The sequence below is a fragment of the Hippocampus guttulatus genome, chromosome 5 (assembly GCF_054856545.1).
Source record: "Hippocampus guttulatus isolate MCC_2025c chromosome 5, RoL_Hgut_1.0, whole genome shotgun sequence".
NCBI classification, from domain to species: domain Eukaryota; kingdom Metazoa; phylum Chordata; class Actinopteri; order Syngnathiformes; family Syngnathidae; genus Hippocampus; species Hippocampus guttulatus.
The window spans coordinates 94,437-112,034 of NC_141265.1; the positions used below are offsets into that span (position 1 = coordinate 94,437).

Below are 17,598 nucleotides of genomic sequence, written 5' to 3' on the forward strand. Positions count from 1 at the left end.
CCAGTGAAGGGATGCCAGAGTAGGAGTTATGCGCTCCCTCTTACGAGTACCGGTCAAGAGGCGAGCGGCGGCATTCTGGACCAGCTGAAGGCGCTTAATGGAGGACTGGCTGACTCCAAAGTAAAGGGCATTGCAGTAATCGAGCCGGGATGTGACAAAGGCGTGAATTACTGTCTCAAAGTGTTCATGTGAGAGGAGAGGTTTTATTTTGGACAGCTGTCTAAGGTGAAAGAAGCCGGATTTAACAACGGCACCAATTTGCCGATCGAGTTTGAAATCACTGTCCAGTTTAAGGCCCAAGTTTGAGACTGTTGACTTAAGATAAGGAGACAGGGGGCCCAAGTCTACAGGATGGAATGTACAAGGGCCACTGGGACCAAACAATATCACCTCTGTCTTCTTTTCATTGAATCTCATTGAGTCGTCTTACGGGCGGCTCGACCGCTTTCGCTTTGAATGGAAGCCAAGACAGAAATCGGCGCGGCAGACAATTTGGGAGAGCCGAGGTCACAGCAAAATGGCGTCGCGGCGGCCGAGCGAATGTCACGCGAGCGCGCTCGCTGCTTTGGGGGATCGACGCGGAAAAAGTTGAGCGGGCGTTTAAGTCGGGCTGCGCGTGACGTCACCGGCCGGGTCTGAGCCGCGATTGGCTCGCCGCGGCGCGACCGCCGCCGCTCGCGTCGACTCTCGGGAGGAGTCCGGCACAACCAGCGGCGGCGCCAGCAGCAGCGGCAGCAGCTCTTCGGCGGGCATCGCTTCGCACTCGCGCCGGCATTCTCCGACTTTTGCTTTCCAAATAAAAGCCATGCAACGCTGCGCCAAGGCGTGGGGCATCTTCTCGGCCGAAGCGGCCGGCCGGACTCGCGCGGTCGCCGCCGGCCGCCGGAGCGCCGCGCCGGGGGCGTCCCTGGCAACGCGCGGCCTCCGGACCTCGGCGCCCGCGTGCTCTCGGCGCATCGAGCGGATCCTGCCCCGCCACGACGACTTCGCCGAGCGCCACATCGGCCCGGGTGAGCGCGAGAAGCGGGACATGCTGGACGCGCTCGGACTGGAGGTAAGAAAAGACGCGCCGAGGACCACCGGCCGGCACACTTTCTCTCCCCCCGCCCCCCTCAAGTGCATTGTTTTGCTTTTTAGTCCATCGAGCAGCTGATCGAGAACACCGTGCCGTCGTCCATCCGTCTGAGGCAGAGCATGAAGCTGGACGACCCAGTGTGTAAGTTGACACGGCGGTCGCGCATTTTGTGCCGTACGAACGCAACGTGTTTGGGGCGCAATGACGACGACGACGACGGCAAGGCGAGCGCAAAGTTTCTCGCTCGGGGTCCCAAGTCCAGTTCAATCTGGTTCCGGCGCTCACATTACATCACAGCCCGGGGGGCTCCGAAGAAGGTGACATGGGTGGATGCCGCCCCCCCACCCCCCAGCCCCCAACGCACTGTGATCTTGTCACACTGCATGCTGACACCCACTGAGACTTGAAAAGCAACAATAACATGATTTCAACCCAGCTCAAACCAGTTTCATCACTGGGGCATTCCAAAAGGGGGGGGGGGGTCGGGGGGGGGGGTAAAGAAGCCTTTGCAAAGATGCTGATCATCATAATGCCGATGCCATTTGGAGTCATTTTTGCAGCGGTGCTTTTATTGTGGTGTGTCAAGAAATAGTTCAACATTGAAAGAAGGAACCCATTTGTTGCTTTTCGTTTACAAAGTGACATTCTGGATTGATGTCGTTTGCTCCAACACCAGTATAGGTCACGTGGTTCAATGTGACCTATACTGGTGTTGCTCGTGTTTTTACTTTACTCCCCCCCCCCCCCCCCCCCCCAAACAATTTCTAAATTTCGGGTCTATATTTGAGAAATGCTGCGATCCACACATCGATGTGAATTTGCTTTCTCTGCCGCAATAGATTCGCTATCATCAAAGAAGGTTTAAAAAAATAGACGAACTGCTCGCTCGATGCCAAAGAACACCGAACAATACCGAGAAATAAAACGAGTGGAAAATAGCGACGCTATCGTGACAATCAATTCGAGGATGTCAAGGTGCGGCGTTCCAAGATGTCCAACGTAGCCAAGTTCCCGGAGGAAACACCCAAACGGAAAGAAAGGCACAAAAAGCCACTCGAAGCGCAACAGCATTTTGGGTTGAAAAAGAGATTTCGCTCTCAGTGTACTGAAATATTTCTCGCGAGTACACCCGAGTTTTCCGTCAAGGATGAATCATGGATCGCCCGTTGCGCCACAAATTACAGATCGCGGCCGATCCTATTTATTCACCTCAGACAAATGTTCGGCGCGCCTGCGAGACAGAATGACGTCACGAGCGGGCTCCGAATCGTCCCCCGCCGCGGTCGTGAGCGCCGACGCTTGGTCGTCTGTGCGCGCCCCGCCGCGGGCCGGCGTACCCCGCCCGCCGCCCCGGGACGCGCCCGCCGCCCTCGTGAGGGTCAAGCGGCCCCCGGCGACGTCGGCAATCGCTTTGGCCAAAACGGCTCCGACCGCAATCGTGGCGTCACGCGAGCGCGGCTCTTTGTCGTCCGCCGGGTCGTCGCTATTTTTTATTCGGCAGACTTTGATGCGTGCCCCGAAATTTGCGCTTCGCAGCCCTCGCCATCGGTCGCTTGTCATTTCTCCTGCTTTTTGTTATTTCTTCATTCAAACGATTGGCAGTTTGCGGCGTCGCCTATTTTTGAGTTGCGCAATTGCGTACCCAATAGCTCACCGCGTTCGGGCTTGATGATTTACTGATAAGCTCGCACCAGCTTTTTTTTGTTGTTGTGTATGGACCATAAATAGAGAAGTGGGAATCATTAACTACATTTGTTGGCGTCACCTGGCGGGGGGGGGGGGGGGGGGGCAGCGGCGTTCTATTGGTCGGGCCCGGGGAGGCTCGATGCCGGCCCTTTTCTGCCGCTTGAGCTTTCGAAGGAAAGGGAATAACAAGGCGTGGCTCCGAATCGGGCCCCCGCCGGCGACACCCCGCCCCGCTGACATTTCCCAGCAAAATTCTATTCTTTGAGTCGCACACAGTCCTTGCGCGGCTCCGCTTCGGGTGGTCCGCCCGCAGCCTTCGCAATCGACGGCGCGGGCCCGGGCCGCCCGAATGACGTTTGCGGTGGCGACGGGTCTCATCGCATCAAATATCGCGGAGCCCACGACGACGTCGGCGTCTTCCCGCCCTCTGATTGGTCGATCGGAGCAAAAGCGTTCCGGCGAGCGAAAGGAGTCCGTCGTGACCCGCACATCGCGGCCTTGAATAAGCGGCATTTCCGCCGGCGAGGATGTCAGCCGATGGCTCTTTTGTCACTTGTTGTCACGTTATTCCAGCAATACCGATTGGGAGGTCCGCGGAGCGGCGACGGCGCGCGCTGCGTTCGAGTCATTCTGCCGTTCCCTTTTTGGGGGGTGGGGGGCGATTGTAATTATCGGGTGAGTTTTGCCATTCGCGGTCGGACTCCATGAATGGCAGGTTCTCGATGGAGCAAAACTTTTGCGCCCCCTTTTGTTCCCCCTCTCCACGACGGCGTTAAGAGGTGGATTAAGTCCCCGTTGAAGCGTCACGGTACCGCCGCACGGCACGCGCGGCCCGCCGCCGCCTACGATATTTGGAGCATACTTGACGTTGAAGCCGCCGCACGGATCCGCTTTTTTCCGGGTGCTTTGGCTTTCCCGGTAGCGGTTCCGATAGCGCGCCATTGTCCCATTCCTCGGCGTTGCCAGGCGACCGGAGGAATCCCAGCCGTCGCTTTGGCACGGCTCTCGCTAAATGGGGCGAGGGAGGGGGCGGGAGCGCGCCGGAGGGATCCGGCCGGCTCTTCTCGGGATGTTTGCAAACAAAATATGTCCCCGTTTGCCAACTCTCCGTCGCTTACGTTCTGAAATGCTTCTGCCGCTTTTTAATCCGAGCGCTGCCGGTTGGAATATTTTGCCGTCGGGTAGAGGCGGCCGGGCGGCGACTCCTGACAAAGCGAGCGGCTGAAAGTCGCGAGAGGGCAAAGGGTTCATCTCGGGTCGCCGCGGTCCACGGGCCGACGCCGGACCACGCTGGCCGGTTGTCCCGTCGCGGCTTGGTTTTCTGACCCGCGGTACTCTGCGGAAGCGCTCTCGTGTCGGTCTCGAGTCTAACGTGGCATCCCATCTTGGAGGTCAAACGGGCTCTTTGTGCTTCATCGCCCCGTTCTTCTTTGGCTCTTCAAGGTTGGGAAGGGTCGTTGGAAAAACAAGTGCGGTTCTCTGTTACAAGGTCGGCAAAAAGTGTGATTTGAACCAAAACGGATGAGGGCGGGGGGGTTCATGAAAGGTTTTTGAAAATGAAGCACACGTTTTCATGGCAAGTGCAAGTGGTATGGCCGCTTCACGAGCCCCTCGCGCTGCAGGAATGTCCCTGAACTTTGCCGGTCTGTTCATTGGTGCTGGCAACGTTGCAGGCGAGAACGAAGTGTTGGAGTCGCTGCACAAGATCGCATCCGGGAACAAGGTGTGGCGTTCCTACATCGGCATGGGCTACTACAACTGCTCCGTGCCGCCGCCCATCCAGCGCAACCTCCTGGAGAATGCCGGCTGGTGAGTCGCGCCGACCGACCGCCGGGTTTTGCCCGCCGGGCTTTCGTGCGTGCCGGCGGCTTGAGCTTGAGCGCCACTCGTTACGGGGGGCGGTGCACCGTCGTCCATCTCCCCGAGGATCCTCCTCCATTCCAAGCGGCGCCCCCTCGATATTTGTCCTCCTCAGGGTGACCCAGTACACGCCCTACCAGCCCGAGGTGTCCCAAGGCCGGCTGGAATCTCTGCTCAACTACCAGACCATGATCTGCGACATCACGGGGCTGCCCATGGCCAACGCGTCGCTGCTGGACGAGGGCACGGCCGCCGCCGAGGCCATGCAGCTCTGCCACAGGTGCGAAGAAACGGGAGCAAGAGACCCCCGAGTCGGCGTAACTGTCCCGGCTTTCCTTGCCTTCTCGTCGCAGACAGAACAAGCGAAGAATCTTCTACGTGGACCCTCGCTGCCACCCTCAGACCATCGCGGTGGTCCAGACCAGAGCCAAGTAGGGTCGCGTTCAAATGGCCGCCGAGCGCCCCGAGATGATGGCCTTCTCAATGTGGGCGCCCCGTTCCGCTCGGACGTTGCAGCTACATCGGCGTCCAGACGGTGCTGAAGCCGCCTCACGAGATGGACTTTGGCGGGAAGGACGTGAGCGGCGTTCTGTTCCAGTACCCCGACACCGACGGCAGGGTGGAGGACTTTACGGCCCTCGTGGACCGGGCGCACAAGGGAGGGGTAAGACCGCCGCCCAACCCCCGGGAAAACGCCAATAAGAGGGCACGGACGTACGGCGCGTCCGACTCGCAGCTCGCAAAGGTCCCGCTGTCAAACAGCCGTGGAGCGTGAATGTCGTCGCCGCTTTCCTCCCAACGTGAGGTTGTCCGCGGGTACGGCTCGTGGCCGTGCGAGATCCCTCCCTCGCTCTCTCTTGTCGCCGCCGTTCGGTAGCTCGTCTCGCTCCGACCGATGCGTCGGTGTAGTTTTTCCTGGTCTGACAGAAATCTATTTTGGCGTCGCAGGCCTTGGCCTGCTGCGCGACGGATCTGCTGGCGCTGTGCATGCTGCGTCCCCCCGGCGAGTTCGGTGTGGACATTGCGCTGGGGAGCTCCCAGAGGTTCGGGGTTCCTCTGTGCTACGGGGGTCCGCACGCCGCCTTCTTCTCCGTCAAAGAGAACCTGGTCCGAATGATGCCCGGCAGGATGGTCGGCGTCACCAGGTGGGACACGAAGACTTTTGCCCTTTGCCTCCCCGCCGGAGATCAGCGAGCTGCGTTCCGAGAACCCGGACGTCTCGCCGGCGGGTCGGGCGCGTTCCAAAGTTCGGGGCGGGTCCTTTGCGCAAAAGGCTCGATTCGTCCCCAAATTTGCCCCGAAAGCTCTCGCGAGCGGCGTACCCTGTGTTGCTGTTTCGAGGGATGCGGCGGGAAAGGAGGTGTTTCGGCTGGCGCTGCAGACCAGGGAGCAGCACATCCGACGAGACAAGGCCACCAGCAACATCTGCACGGCTCAGGTAGGACCCGGGAGCCCCGACGCCCGACCGGCCGCGTCCCAACGGGCTCGTCTCCCCGCCGCCAGGCTCTGCTCGCCAACATGGCCGCCATGTTCGCGCTCTACCACGGCCCGCAAGGACTCCGGCACATCGCCGAGAGGACGCACAACGCCGCGCTCATCCTGGCCGAGGGTAAAAGCTCTTTGCGCCGCCGGGGCGGAAGCCGGATGACTTCTAAGCGGCGGTGACGGCGCAGGTCTGAAGAGAGCGGGACACCGGCTGCACGGCGACATGTTCTTCGACACGCTCAAGATCACCTGCGGCGTGGCGGCCAAGGACATCCTGGAGAGAGCTGCGCAGAGGCGCATGAACCTCAGGGTCTACGCCGACGGAGCGGTGAGGACCTTTCGGCCATTTTCTTCCTGTCGTCCCGCTCTCCGGATCGTCCGCGTCCGTCGCGCGTGATCCAGATGGGGTGGAGCCATGTCATTTTGGCCCCTTCCTCGGAAATGACGCAACGTCTTCCTTCCGTCGGTCCTCGAAAGTGACCCGGTTGAGAGGCAGCCCTTTCGCCGGTGTTGTGATCCTGGGGTCTCGCCCTTGGATCAGCGTGTCGTTGCCGGACGGGTGACGAGCCCAGACGACCTCGAGCTCGTGGGCGCCAGGGCCGCAATTGCCCTCGCTCCCGGAACGGGCCGTCCGTCGGTGCGAGGAGATGACGGTTGCCGCCGTCTTCGTGGTCGCCATCCTTTTTCGCATTTCTCCCGGGCTGCTTTTCGGCGTTCGACCGGGGCTGTGAAAGCAGTCCGCCAATTCCCCGCTGTGAAATCTGCCCCCCGCCCCCATCCGTCCGTTTCTTCTCATCTCAGCTGGGCGTATCGCTGGACGAGACGGTGACCGAAAGGGACCTGGACGACTTGCTGTGGGTCTTTGGCTGCGAATCCTCCGCCGTACGTTGCCGCCGACGCTGGTTTTCTGCCCGCGCTCTCTTGTGGCTTTGCGATCATTCGAGCACGGGGTGTTGGATTTTGCTGTGATAGGAGCTGATTGCTGAAAAGATGGGCGAGCGGATGAAGGGCATCATGGGAAGTCCTTTCAAGAGGACCAGCAAGTACCTGACGCACCAGGTCTTCAACAGGTGGAGAGTCAATCGTGACGTGACCGAGCGTTCGGCGCCGTCCTGAGGATACGCCAGTCTTGTTGTTCCGGCCGCTAAGGAGAACCTTTCCTCGGCCTTTGCCCGACGTTTCGTAGCTCGGGTGCTTTGATGCGGAATACGGCGCGGCGCCATGAGCGCCTCTTCCGTGCCAACCGAAGCCTCGATGTCGCGCGTTTGTCGTCGCCGCTCGCCTTCGTTTTGAACGGGGGGCCCCCGTCATTTTCAGTCGGCCATGGAGTCGGGGGGTGTCTTATGGCAAACTAGCGTTTTGCGCTAACTCTGACTCGATAACATGCGCGGCGATCGAAGGCGATGGCGTCGGCTGCCAACGCGATTGCTTTTGTCGGCCTCTCTCCGGCAACTTTCGGGCAGTCCCGACTTGTATCTTTGCCGGGGCCGTAAACGATCCGGCCGCGGAGAATCTCGGCTCGGAACGCGAGCTCCGGCCGGCCTTTCCGAATAGCGCGCCGGCGTGAGCGCGTGGCTAACCGTCCCGCTTTGGCTCCCCCTCAGTTACCACTCGGAGACAAACATCGTGCGCTACATGAAGCGCTTGGAGAACAAAGACATCTCGCTGGTGCACAGCATGATCCCACTGGTGAGAACTCACCCGCGGCGCCATTTGAAGAGAAATGTTTAAAAGCCGAGAAGAATTCACCACCGTCATCGTGCTAATAACGCCAGCGATTATGGGGACCGTTTAGGGCTCTTGCACCATGAAGCTGAACAGCTCCTCGGAGCTCACGGTGAGTCACTTCAGCGGCGCCCAATTTGGATTTTGTCCGCTCATATTCAAATCGTCTCTTTGTTTGCCGTAGCCGATCACCTGGAGGGAGTTTGCCAACATTCACCCGTTCGTGCCGCTGGAGCAGGCCGAGGGCTACCAGAAGCTCTTCGGGCAGCTGGAGAAGGACCTCTGCGAGGTGACGGGCTACGACAAGATCTCCTTCCAGCCAAACAGGTGAGCCACGGCTGCCTTCTCCATCCGTCCCGCGGGGATGCGTCGCGCTCTCGCGCACTACTCGCAATATTGGTTGACGACTGGGCAAACGCCCTCGTCGTCAAATAAGATGGAAATGAAGGCCGGCGAGTTGGGGTTTGTTTTTTTTGGCATTTGGCGCCCAGGCGGCTGCGTGTCGGTTGTGAGCTTGCGCGTGACGGCCTTGTTGCTTTTTGTCTCGCAGCGGCGCTCAGGGAGAATATGCCGGCCTGGCGGCGATTAAGGCCTACCTCAACTCAAAGGGGGAGAGCTCGAGAAGCGTGAGTGATCGACGACACAGAGCTGACTCGTATCCAAAGGACGTTGCTTTCACAACTTTGCGCCGACGGCCCCTCAGCCCTCCCGACGATAGCGGCAAATGAATCTTCTCTTCGCCACCGCGACTGTATTGTTCGAGCCGCTCCGACTCCATCGTCCCGTATTCCGACTCGATTCTCTTTCCTTGGGGGTTTCTGTCGAATTCTGACTTGACTGTTCCCGGCACCGCGTTCGGCGTCGCCCCGTCCGATGCGACGACTGGATTCTTTGGCCTCGTGCAACTTTCTGGTATGGTGACAACCTTTGCCTCCTCAGAATCAGAATCAGAATCATCTTTATTGGCCAAGTACGTTGAACACACAGGGAATTTGTCTCCGGTAGAACACGCTGCTTTTGTATCATCGTACACAAGGACATGACCAATAGGTATGGAAGGACATTTCGTAATGCAAGTGAACAGTGCGGGTGGTACCGCCCAGTGACAACTGCGAGACAATGTGCAAAGTATCAAGCAGAGCTAAAGTGATCGGTGGTAGAATACAAGACTGTGACACTTTGTACAGTTGGTGCAGAAAATCATTGAACCATTGTGACCAGTAGCAGTAGTTGTAGGACAAGAAGAGTGACTACATCCGTGACTGTTTCGGGAGTTAATGGCTGGAGGGAAGAAGCTGTTTAAGTGTCTGCTGGATTTGGCGCGCATGGATCTGTAGCGCCTGCCTGAGGGGAGTAGCCGGAAAAGGCGGTGGGCAGGGTGCCGGGGGATCCGGGAGGATTTTCCGTGCGCTCGTCTTGATTCTTGCAGTGTGCAAGTCCTCAAGAGTGGGTAGGGCGTTGTCCCAACTGTCCGTTCGAAGTCGCATTTTGTCCTTTTTTGTGGCGGCCCCAAACCAAAGCGTGATGGAAGAACACAGGATTGATTCGACGACTGCCGTGTAGAACTGACGTAGCGCCTCCTGTGGCAGGCCACGCTTCCTCAGCAGCCTCGGGAAGTACCTCCTCCGCCGAGCCCTTTTCAGGATGACTTTACGATTAGCGCTTCTTTTCTCTTCTCACCGTCCCGACAACGACGACAACCCGCCGCCCGTTGCGTAACTTTGTTGCCGTCACTCTTTGACTTTCTTACCGCGACCTCATCCTGGTAACGTGGCAGCGCTTCGTGTCCTGGCACGTCGCACGTAAGTACGGCGGTGTTCTTTTTTTGTTTTTTTTGTCCTTTCCGTTTGTCAATGAGGGGCGTAATCTTTATCACCGGCACTTCTTGTCCGCGCAACGTGCTACTACGAGTCACCGCGACGTCACGGTTCCGACGCGTTCGCCGATTGGTCGTCACTTGAGAACAAGTGGCAGATAAGACGTGCCCTGAGATTAAGAACGGCTGACTGGACTTTTAGCGCCTGTACTCTTTAGCACTTTTTTTTTTTTTTTTTTTAATAATAATCTATGTGTGCGTGTCTTAGATAGGGGGGCCGGTCTTGACGGAGTCAAAGTCCAAATGGGCAAGGTTCCATATTTGGCGTTTACATTTTGCAGAGATGTGCGCGCGCGTGCGTGTTATTTGCGGACGTTGCCCAACCCGCAGGTCTAAGTGCCCCAGCTCCATTGCGCAATGCCGCCCTAATAAGGCAGCAGATCAATTAGTGACCGGCAGGACGCTTCAACGTTCAGGTCACAAAAACAAAAAACGGCAGGAATTTGTCATGTCGCATGACGAAAGAGCAAAAGGCTTTCTGCGCCAGGTTTTTGAGGGTACGGTTAAGATCGTGGAAATCTCCTCAGGCCGGCTTCCGCTAAAGTCGGCGACATCCTTGATGAATGAAATGATCATCCGATATCATCAGGGGTCGCTTCCGTTTTTTGGTGTTTTCGAAAAAATGAAAGAAAATCCAAAGTACTCGAGCCATTATTGGAGGAGGGCGACAGCCTCCAAAAACACCGAAAGATCGGAATTGGAATTCGGAAAACGAACGGCTCGCCTACTTTAGACGCAGACGTCCGTACCGCACGTCGATGCATGATATGAAAAATGGAGAAAACTTGAAGCTCCGTTTTCATGAAGTCAGGTCTTGAGATTTTAGGCCTCCGTTCATGTTGTCACGTTGCCGTTGATTTATTTTCTTTCACGTCGACATTTCCAGGAATCCGAATGTCCGAGTGAGAGTTTGTAAAAGATCGGGATCGGGCCCGTTTTTTTTTTTTTTCCCCCCTCCCGGATTTCGAGTCAGGACCTCGGACGGCGTTTCTGGAGAGGCCGTCTGGATTGCGAAGGTTTGACGGTTTGTCTTTGCGCCGTAGGTGTGTTTGATCCCCAAGTCGGCGCACGGCACCAACCCGGCCAGCGCTCAGATGGCCGGCATGAAGGTGCAGGTGGTGGAGGTGGACAAAGACGGCAACATCGACCTGGCCCACCTCAAGGCCCTGGTACCGTGCCCGCTCTCTCTTCTTTTTTTTGGGGGGGGGGGGGGGGGGGGGTAAATTCCGAAGCTTTGAACGTACAGTCTTTCTTGCACCCCCACTTTTCAATCAAAATGTCATTTTTCGCAACAGTTTTCTTTGGAAATCGGGTGCGGGGGTAGTAACAAGCGACGGCCACCTCTTGCCAAGCCAAAGCCCAAATGAAAAAGTAGTGCTTTGGCACCATCTTGTGGCATCTTAGTGCCGAGGAAGCGTGCGGGGAGGAGCTTCGACGATAGAAACACGGCATGGCACGGTGGTCACTCGGGGCCGTTTTGTGTTTTGGGACTATTTCTCATTCTGCTTTTCAGCAATTTGAAAAATGGATGGAAGGGTTTGCCCCCCCCGCGTGCCTCCTCCATTATGTTGATCAATTTTCTTCATTTTTCGATTTCACAAGCGACCATTGAGCCACCGACAACAAAAGGCTATTGAAAGTCGAAATGCTTTTTTCTTGAGCGTAACGATTGCTTCTTTGTCACAAACGATCGGCCGCCCGCTCTGGGTAACGGATGCCCCGCTTGAGATAACCGCGTGAGCCATTTGATAGGGAAGGCTTTCTCGCAAAACGCGTTTTCCTTTTCTTCCAACGATGTCATCGCCGGCAATTTCGATCGCCAACGTTTGCCTCGGCTTTGGGCGCGAATACGTCACGTCTCCCGACTCGCGAATGCAAATCCTCAACGCGGGCCCCGCCTCTTCCTTCAGGTGGACAAGCACCGAGCCAACCTGGCGGCCATGATGATCACGTACCCGTCCACCTTCGGCGTGTTTGAGGAGCAAATCCAGGACGTGTGCCAGCTGATCCACGGCGCCGGCGGCCAGGTGTACCTGGACGGCGCCAACATGAACGCCCAGGTACGCGCCCGGAAAGCCCACGCGCCCTTCGAGACGCTCCCCGGCGCCGGGCTGACGAGCGACCCCCCCGCCACTCGCGGGTCCCCGCCTCTCCGTGTATTTGCTTTGTTTTCTCTTTGATGGATTTTTCACACGCGCGGTTTGGAACGCGGGAGAAAGCCCGAGCACCCGCGATTAAAACGCAAGCGCGAGAACCGTCGGCCGGACGTGCTGCGGAGATGGCGAGCGAAAGCCAACTTCATCTTATGAGGGAAAGGAGATTTGCCAGCTTCGGAACATTTTTCAAAGCCTTCTTTCGACATGACCGCCGTTTGGGAAAACTTGGCCGAGATACAAAAGGGAAGCCGTCTATCGCTCACGCACGGGAGCAAATGCTATCAAATAGCGACGCCGTGGACGCCAATGAGTGAAGCGTTGACTTACAAGTTGCGAGCGGCGGTCTGGCCTCCGGAGTAACGAGCGGCCGGGCCGATCGCCTTTCTCGGGAAACGCGTCGGCCGGCGACGAGGATCCAAAGCAGTCGCCGCCCATTCAGTCGGGAGTCACTTTTGGTGAAAGAGCGACACGTAACTCATTTCATCCTTGGCCGACAAGAGAGCGACTCGCTTGGGAGCGGTCATCAACTTACGTGGCGGGGCCAACGAGGACTCGGCCGTGCCGTCTCTCTCCCTGCCCGCGTTGGAAACGTAATCCTGCAAAAGGAGACGGAAAACGATAAAGATCCGAATCGCCGGCGGAACAGTTTTCCGGGACTTGCATCCATTTTCAGCAGCGCTAAATCCCCAACGGGGGCGTCGCCGGAGCCCATCCCGGCTGAAAGGCGGACCGGCACCCCCAACGGGTCGCCGGTCAGTCGCGGGGCACGCGTAGAAAGGAACAAGCCCCATTCGCGGCCACGCCGTCGGCGATCCCGCACACCAGTCGGCCGCGTGGACCTCCTCGCCGACACGTGCTTTGCACTTGACAACGGGAAGAAAGCTTTTTGGTTTTCTTTGAAATGTCCCCCAGCTTACGTCGTCGTGCGCCGAGGCGGGGAGAGAAAGGGCCAACGTTTGAATGGAAATGTGCCTGCGGCTTAGCGAGTAGCGGTGTGCACGTTCTTGTCGGCTCGTCCGTCGCGAGGCGGCGGCGGGCGGGTGGGGCGCGCGCTTCCTACCTTCCGCTTATGGCACGAGTCAAAGTTGCCCCCGCCGGTGTGTGGCAGGTGGGCCTGTGTCGTCCCGGAGATTACGGCTCCGACGTGTCGCACCTCAACCTGCACAAAACCTTCTGCATACCGCATGGAGGCGGAGGACCCGGCATGGGGCCCATCGGAGTGTACGTACCCGTCGCACTCGTCGGCATCTCCGGAAAGCCGTCCGAGCGTCGCTTCCGTTCTTTGCCTGCCCGCGCGCTCGTCCGCTTTTTGGCATCGTCCGCGCTTGCTAGTCAAACGGCTTGGTTTGCGGCAGCCATCTTTTCAACGGTGTCACTTTTGCCCGACTTGTAAGACGACGAGTCCCGCGTCATGCGCCCGTAGCCCCGCCCCCCCAAAAGGCCGAGCGTGGTTTTGCCTCTCGCGCGTCAGCGTGTCGCCGCCCTACCGGCGAGGACAAAGACCCGCACTCGTACGTGAGCCCCGAGCCGGGTATCATTTCGGCAGCCGAGCGGAACCCCCCTGAGAATCGTCGATCTTCCGCGACCGCGTGACATTTCCGCACGCTCCGCAACTTTGGCATCCTTGGCAAATGCGTGAGGCAAATGAACGGTATAGTCGCGCGCAGAAATGTCACGCCGTCGCGGGCAAAGCCGCAAACCCCCGCCGAGGCTGAAGGGCGTACGCGTCGACGGCGCTCCAGACGGCTTTCTTGGCTTCGTTCCGGGCTTGGCTGTAGCGTTAGCGTTAGCGTGAGCGGGCTGTGGTTGGGCCCCGAGCAGGAAGGCCCACCTGGCCCCTTTCCTGCCGAGCCACCCGGTGGTCTCCATGGGCTCGGTCAACAGCGGCAGCTCCCTGGGCACCATCAGCGCAGCGCCGTGGGGCTCCAGCGCCATCCTGCCCATCTCCTGGGCCTACATCAAGGTGGGCGGCCGCCGCCCGCCCCGAACCGCGAGGCGGCGTGTGATCTCGCGCCACTAACGTCGCGCGGGTGTTTTTCTTCCTGGAGATGATGGGCGCCAAGGGTCTGCTTCACGCCACAGAGATGGCCATCCTCAATGCCAACTACATGGCCAAAAGGCTGGAGGGCCACTACAAGATCCTCTACAGAGGCGCCAAAGGTACCTTTGGCTTTGCGGCTCATCCGCCCGGCGACAGATGACGCGGCGGCGCGTTTGCCGAGGTTGATTGTTGGGCGGCGTTGGCAAACGGATTCTCTTGCGGCGACGCGTTGGACTCCCTTCAGAAACGCCTGGCGGGTGGGGGGGGGGGGGGGAATTCATTTCCAAACTGCCTTTCATTTCCAAAATTCTGGAAAAAGTGGTCCACATGCAGTTGAAATTTTTCTTGGATGAACATAACATCTTGGAGGTCTTCCAGTCAGGTTTCAAGACGATGCATAGCACGGAGTCAGCCCTGTTACGCGTTTCTAATGACATCCTCCTGGCAAATGACTCTGGAGACCACGTGTGTCTAGTTTTATTGGACTTAACTGCAGCATTTGATACAGCGGATCACAGTATTCTGCTGTCTCGTTTGCAGCACTTGGTGGGCATTGGCGGCAGTGCTCTTGAGTGGTTTAGGTCCTATTTAGCTGACAGAACCTTCTGTGTCAGCCTTGGCTGCTCTGAGTCACGCACTGCTCCCCTGTCATGTGGTGTTCCACAGGGCCCAATTCTGGGGCCTCTGCTGTTCTCGCTGTATCTGCTCCCATTGGGTTCCATCTTATGGAAACATGGTATTCCCCTTCCACTGCTATGCAGATGACTGCCAGATCTATGTCCCACTGAGCCTGAAAGACGCCTTCTCATTAAGGCCACTCCTATCCTGTCTGGAAGAAATCAAAACCTGGATGGCACAAAATTTCTTGAGATTCAATGAAAAGAAGACAGAGGTGATATTGTTTGGTCCCAGTGGCCCTTGTACATTCCATCCTGTAGACTTGGGCCCCCTGTCTCCTTATCTTAAGTCAACAGTCTCAAACTTGGGCCTTAAACTGGACAGTGATTTCAAACTCGATCGGCAAATTGGTGCCGTTGTTAAATCCGGCTTCTTTCACCTTAGACAGCTGTCCAAAATAAAACCTCTCCTCTCACATGAACACTTTGAGACAGTAATTCACGCCTTTGTCACATCCCGGCTCGATTACTGCAATGCCCTTTACTTTGGAGTCAGCCAGTCCTCCATTAAGCGCCTTCAGCTGGTCCAGAATGCCGCCGCTCGCCTCTTGACCGGTACTCGTAAGAGGGAGCGCATAACTCCTACTCTGGCATCCCTTCACTGGCTCCCCATTCATTTTAGAGTTCTTTTCAAGATCCTCTTATTTGTTTTCAAATCTCTGAATAATCTCGCGCCACCTTACCTCTCTGAGCTCATCCGCCCCTACGCACCTGCCCGGCCCCTCAGGTCTGTGGACCAGACTTTATTAGAAGTACCAAGAACTAAACTGAGGCTCAGAGGGGATGGAGCCTTTTCCGTTGCCGGTCCCTCTCTCTGGAATGAGCTCCCACTGAACATTCGGCAAGCCTCCTCGCTGCCCATCTTCAAAACTCACTTGTATTCTTTGGCATTCGACTCAGCATGACTTAGATTTGTTCTTGGTTTTACTGTTTGGTGCTTTCTACCGCCTTTATTACCGATTTGTCTTACTGTTTATTGTGCATGTTAAATTGCTCCATGTACAGCACTTTGTATGCAGCGATGGCTGTTTGAAAGTGCTCCAGAAATACACTTGACTTGACTTTGGGGAGCGAGCCCCGCCGCCAGCCGACGATCCGCAATTGGCCTCAAGTTGTCCACCAAAGCAGTCTTTGATTTGATTTGACGTTGGCCAAGAGCGCTTCCCGTCGCTGCTCCCAAAAACAAAAGCCCGCATCAATCTTTCAGAGCGAGAAGGTCTTTACCATTCACATTTGCGATTAGAATTGATCATGTGAAAATGAATCATTGTCATCATATATCTTCCCCCCCTGCGGCAATCCCAAAAAAGTCACGCGTTTCTATTTGATTGAGGACATACTGTATTTGCGCGCGCGCAGGCTTTGTGGCCCATGAGTTCATCGTGGACGTGAGGCCCTTCAAGAAATCGGCCAACGTGGAGGCGGTGGACGTGGCCAAGCGGCTCCAAGATTACGGTCAGTTCACAGCCGCCGGCCGGCCGCGGGCACGGGCCCTTGCTTTTACGTGTCCTCATTTCTGCGGTTTGCTAGGGTTTCACGCGCCCACCATGTCGTGGCCCGTGGCGGGCACGCTCATGATCGAGCCCACCGAGTCGGAGGACAAAGCCGAAATGGACCGCTTCTGCGACGCGCTGCTGGGCATCCGGCAGGAGATCGCCGACATCGAGGAGGGCAGGATGGACGCTCGCGTCAACCCGCTCAAGGTGATCGGCGCGCCCGCCGTCGAAGGAACGCCATCCGGCCGGCCCGCTTTGCCAACCGCTCCGCCGCCCGGCCTTTGTTTTGTCTCTCAGATGTCCCCCCACTCGCTGGCTTGCGTCTTGTCCTCCACTTGGGACAGACCTTACTCCAGAGAGTTTGCCGCCTTCCCCCTGGTAAGCTGCCAAAGTTCCGCTCCAATTTGTTGCGGAAATGCACATTTCCTCAAAGAAATGCTTTTTTTTTTGCCCCCCCCCCCCGCGCACAGCCTTTCATTCGGCCCGAGACCAAGTTCTGGCCGACCATCTCGCGGATCGACGACATCTACGGCGACCAGCACCTGGTGTGCACCTGCCCCCCCATGGAGGCTTACGAGTCCCCCTACGAGGAGAAGCGGGCCTCCTCCTAGGGCTTTTCTTCCCCGTTCGCTCGGTCCCAACGTCCGCACCTGCCGTGCGATTCTCGGGAAAGGAAATTTTAAAAAGCCCGCAAATGATCAGAGTTCACATTTGTCGCGGAAAAAGTCTTCTTCCATAAATTCGGTCGGACGTTAAGACTGAGCCTGCGTGATTAGTTTTTTTCTTTTTCCGTTCATATCAGTAACATGCTTGGGTTGTTTGCAACTCTTTCAGTGGACCAAAGGTGCAACTTTTGCTTTCCCCTCCACCCTGAAAATGAAATGATCGTCATTGCACCGCAACAGAATTTTCCAATATTTCTCAGACACAAGAAGAGAAAAAATTCCTCGTGCCTCTATTGTTGCTGCCTTGACCAGCCCACCCCCCCCTTTTTTTTTTTGTAACATGTCCCTGTAGCCTTGTTGTTGTATTTTAACATCTCAAAGTTTCATTTCAGCCCTGCTGTGTTTTCTGTGGTGGACTTTTTTTTTCTTTGTTCCATATTTGCAGCTGAGAATGACCAAGTAGTCGCTCGTCCGAGAAGATATTTTACCCGAATTTAAGTGGACTCAGCCACGTACACGATGGTTTAATGTCTAACAGCCCAGGGTTTTTTGGGGGTTTGTTGATGCTAAGAAAACCAAATAATTAAACAAGACCCATATTTAAGATGTGCGTGTTCTGTTGACTGTTCATTCGAGTTTACATTGGTACCTTTCGACGCGAGTGACCTCGTGCGTTTGTCAACATACGATCCGCCAAGTGTGTTTTTTTTTTGTTTCTAAGGATTAGATCACAGAGGATTCTTTGTGTCCTCGAAGCCTCTACCAGCTTAGCGCGAACATACAACGGGGAAACGCCAAAGCCGCGCGGGCTAACAATTAGCACCGACTCGGCCGTAGCCTCCCCTCCCCAGCTCTC

At 56.9% G+C, this 17,598-nt stretch overlaps 1 protein-coding gene across 1 annotated transcript; it reads left to right on the forward strand.

Moving 5' to 3' along the window:
- Nucleotides 1-660: 660 nt before the first annotated feature.
- gldc (glycine dehydrogenase (decarboxylating)) lies at nucleotides 661-17,346 on the forward strand. Its single transcript, XM_086111927.1, has 25 exons — nucleotides 661-1,054; nucleotides 1,138-1,216; nucleotides 4,435-4,570; nucleotides 4,737-4,901; nucleotides 4,975-5,052; nucleotides 5,138-5,285; nucleotides 5,570-5,766; nucleotides 5,963-6,059; nucleotides 6,125-6,230; nucleotides 6,295-6,434; nucleotides 6,908-6,988; nucleotides 7,079-7,176; nucleotides 7,711-7,795; nucleotides 7,902-7,943; nucleotides 8,016-8,158; nucleotides 8,382-8,457; nucleotides 10,751-10,876; nucleotides 11,618-11,767; nucleotides 12,972-13,084; nucleotides 13,685-13,826; nucleotides 13,912-14,023; nucleotides 15,941-16,036; nucleotides 16,112-16,284; nucleotides 16,375-16,455; nucleotides 16,548-17,346. Exons 1-25 carry the CDS (start codon nucleotides 806-808, stop codon nucleotides 16,686-16,688), a joined length of 3,054 nt encoding a protein of 1,017 aa, XP_085968053.1. The 5' UTR covers nucleotides 661-805; the 3' UTR covers nucleotides 16,689-17,346.
- The last annotated feature ends 252 nt before the right edge of the window (nucleotides 17,347-17,598 follow it).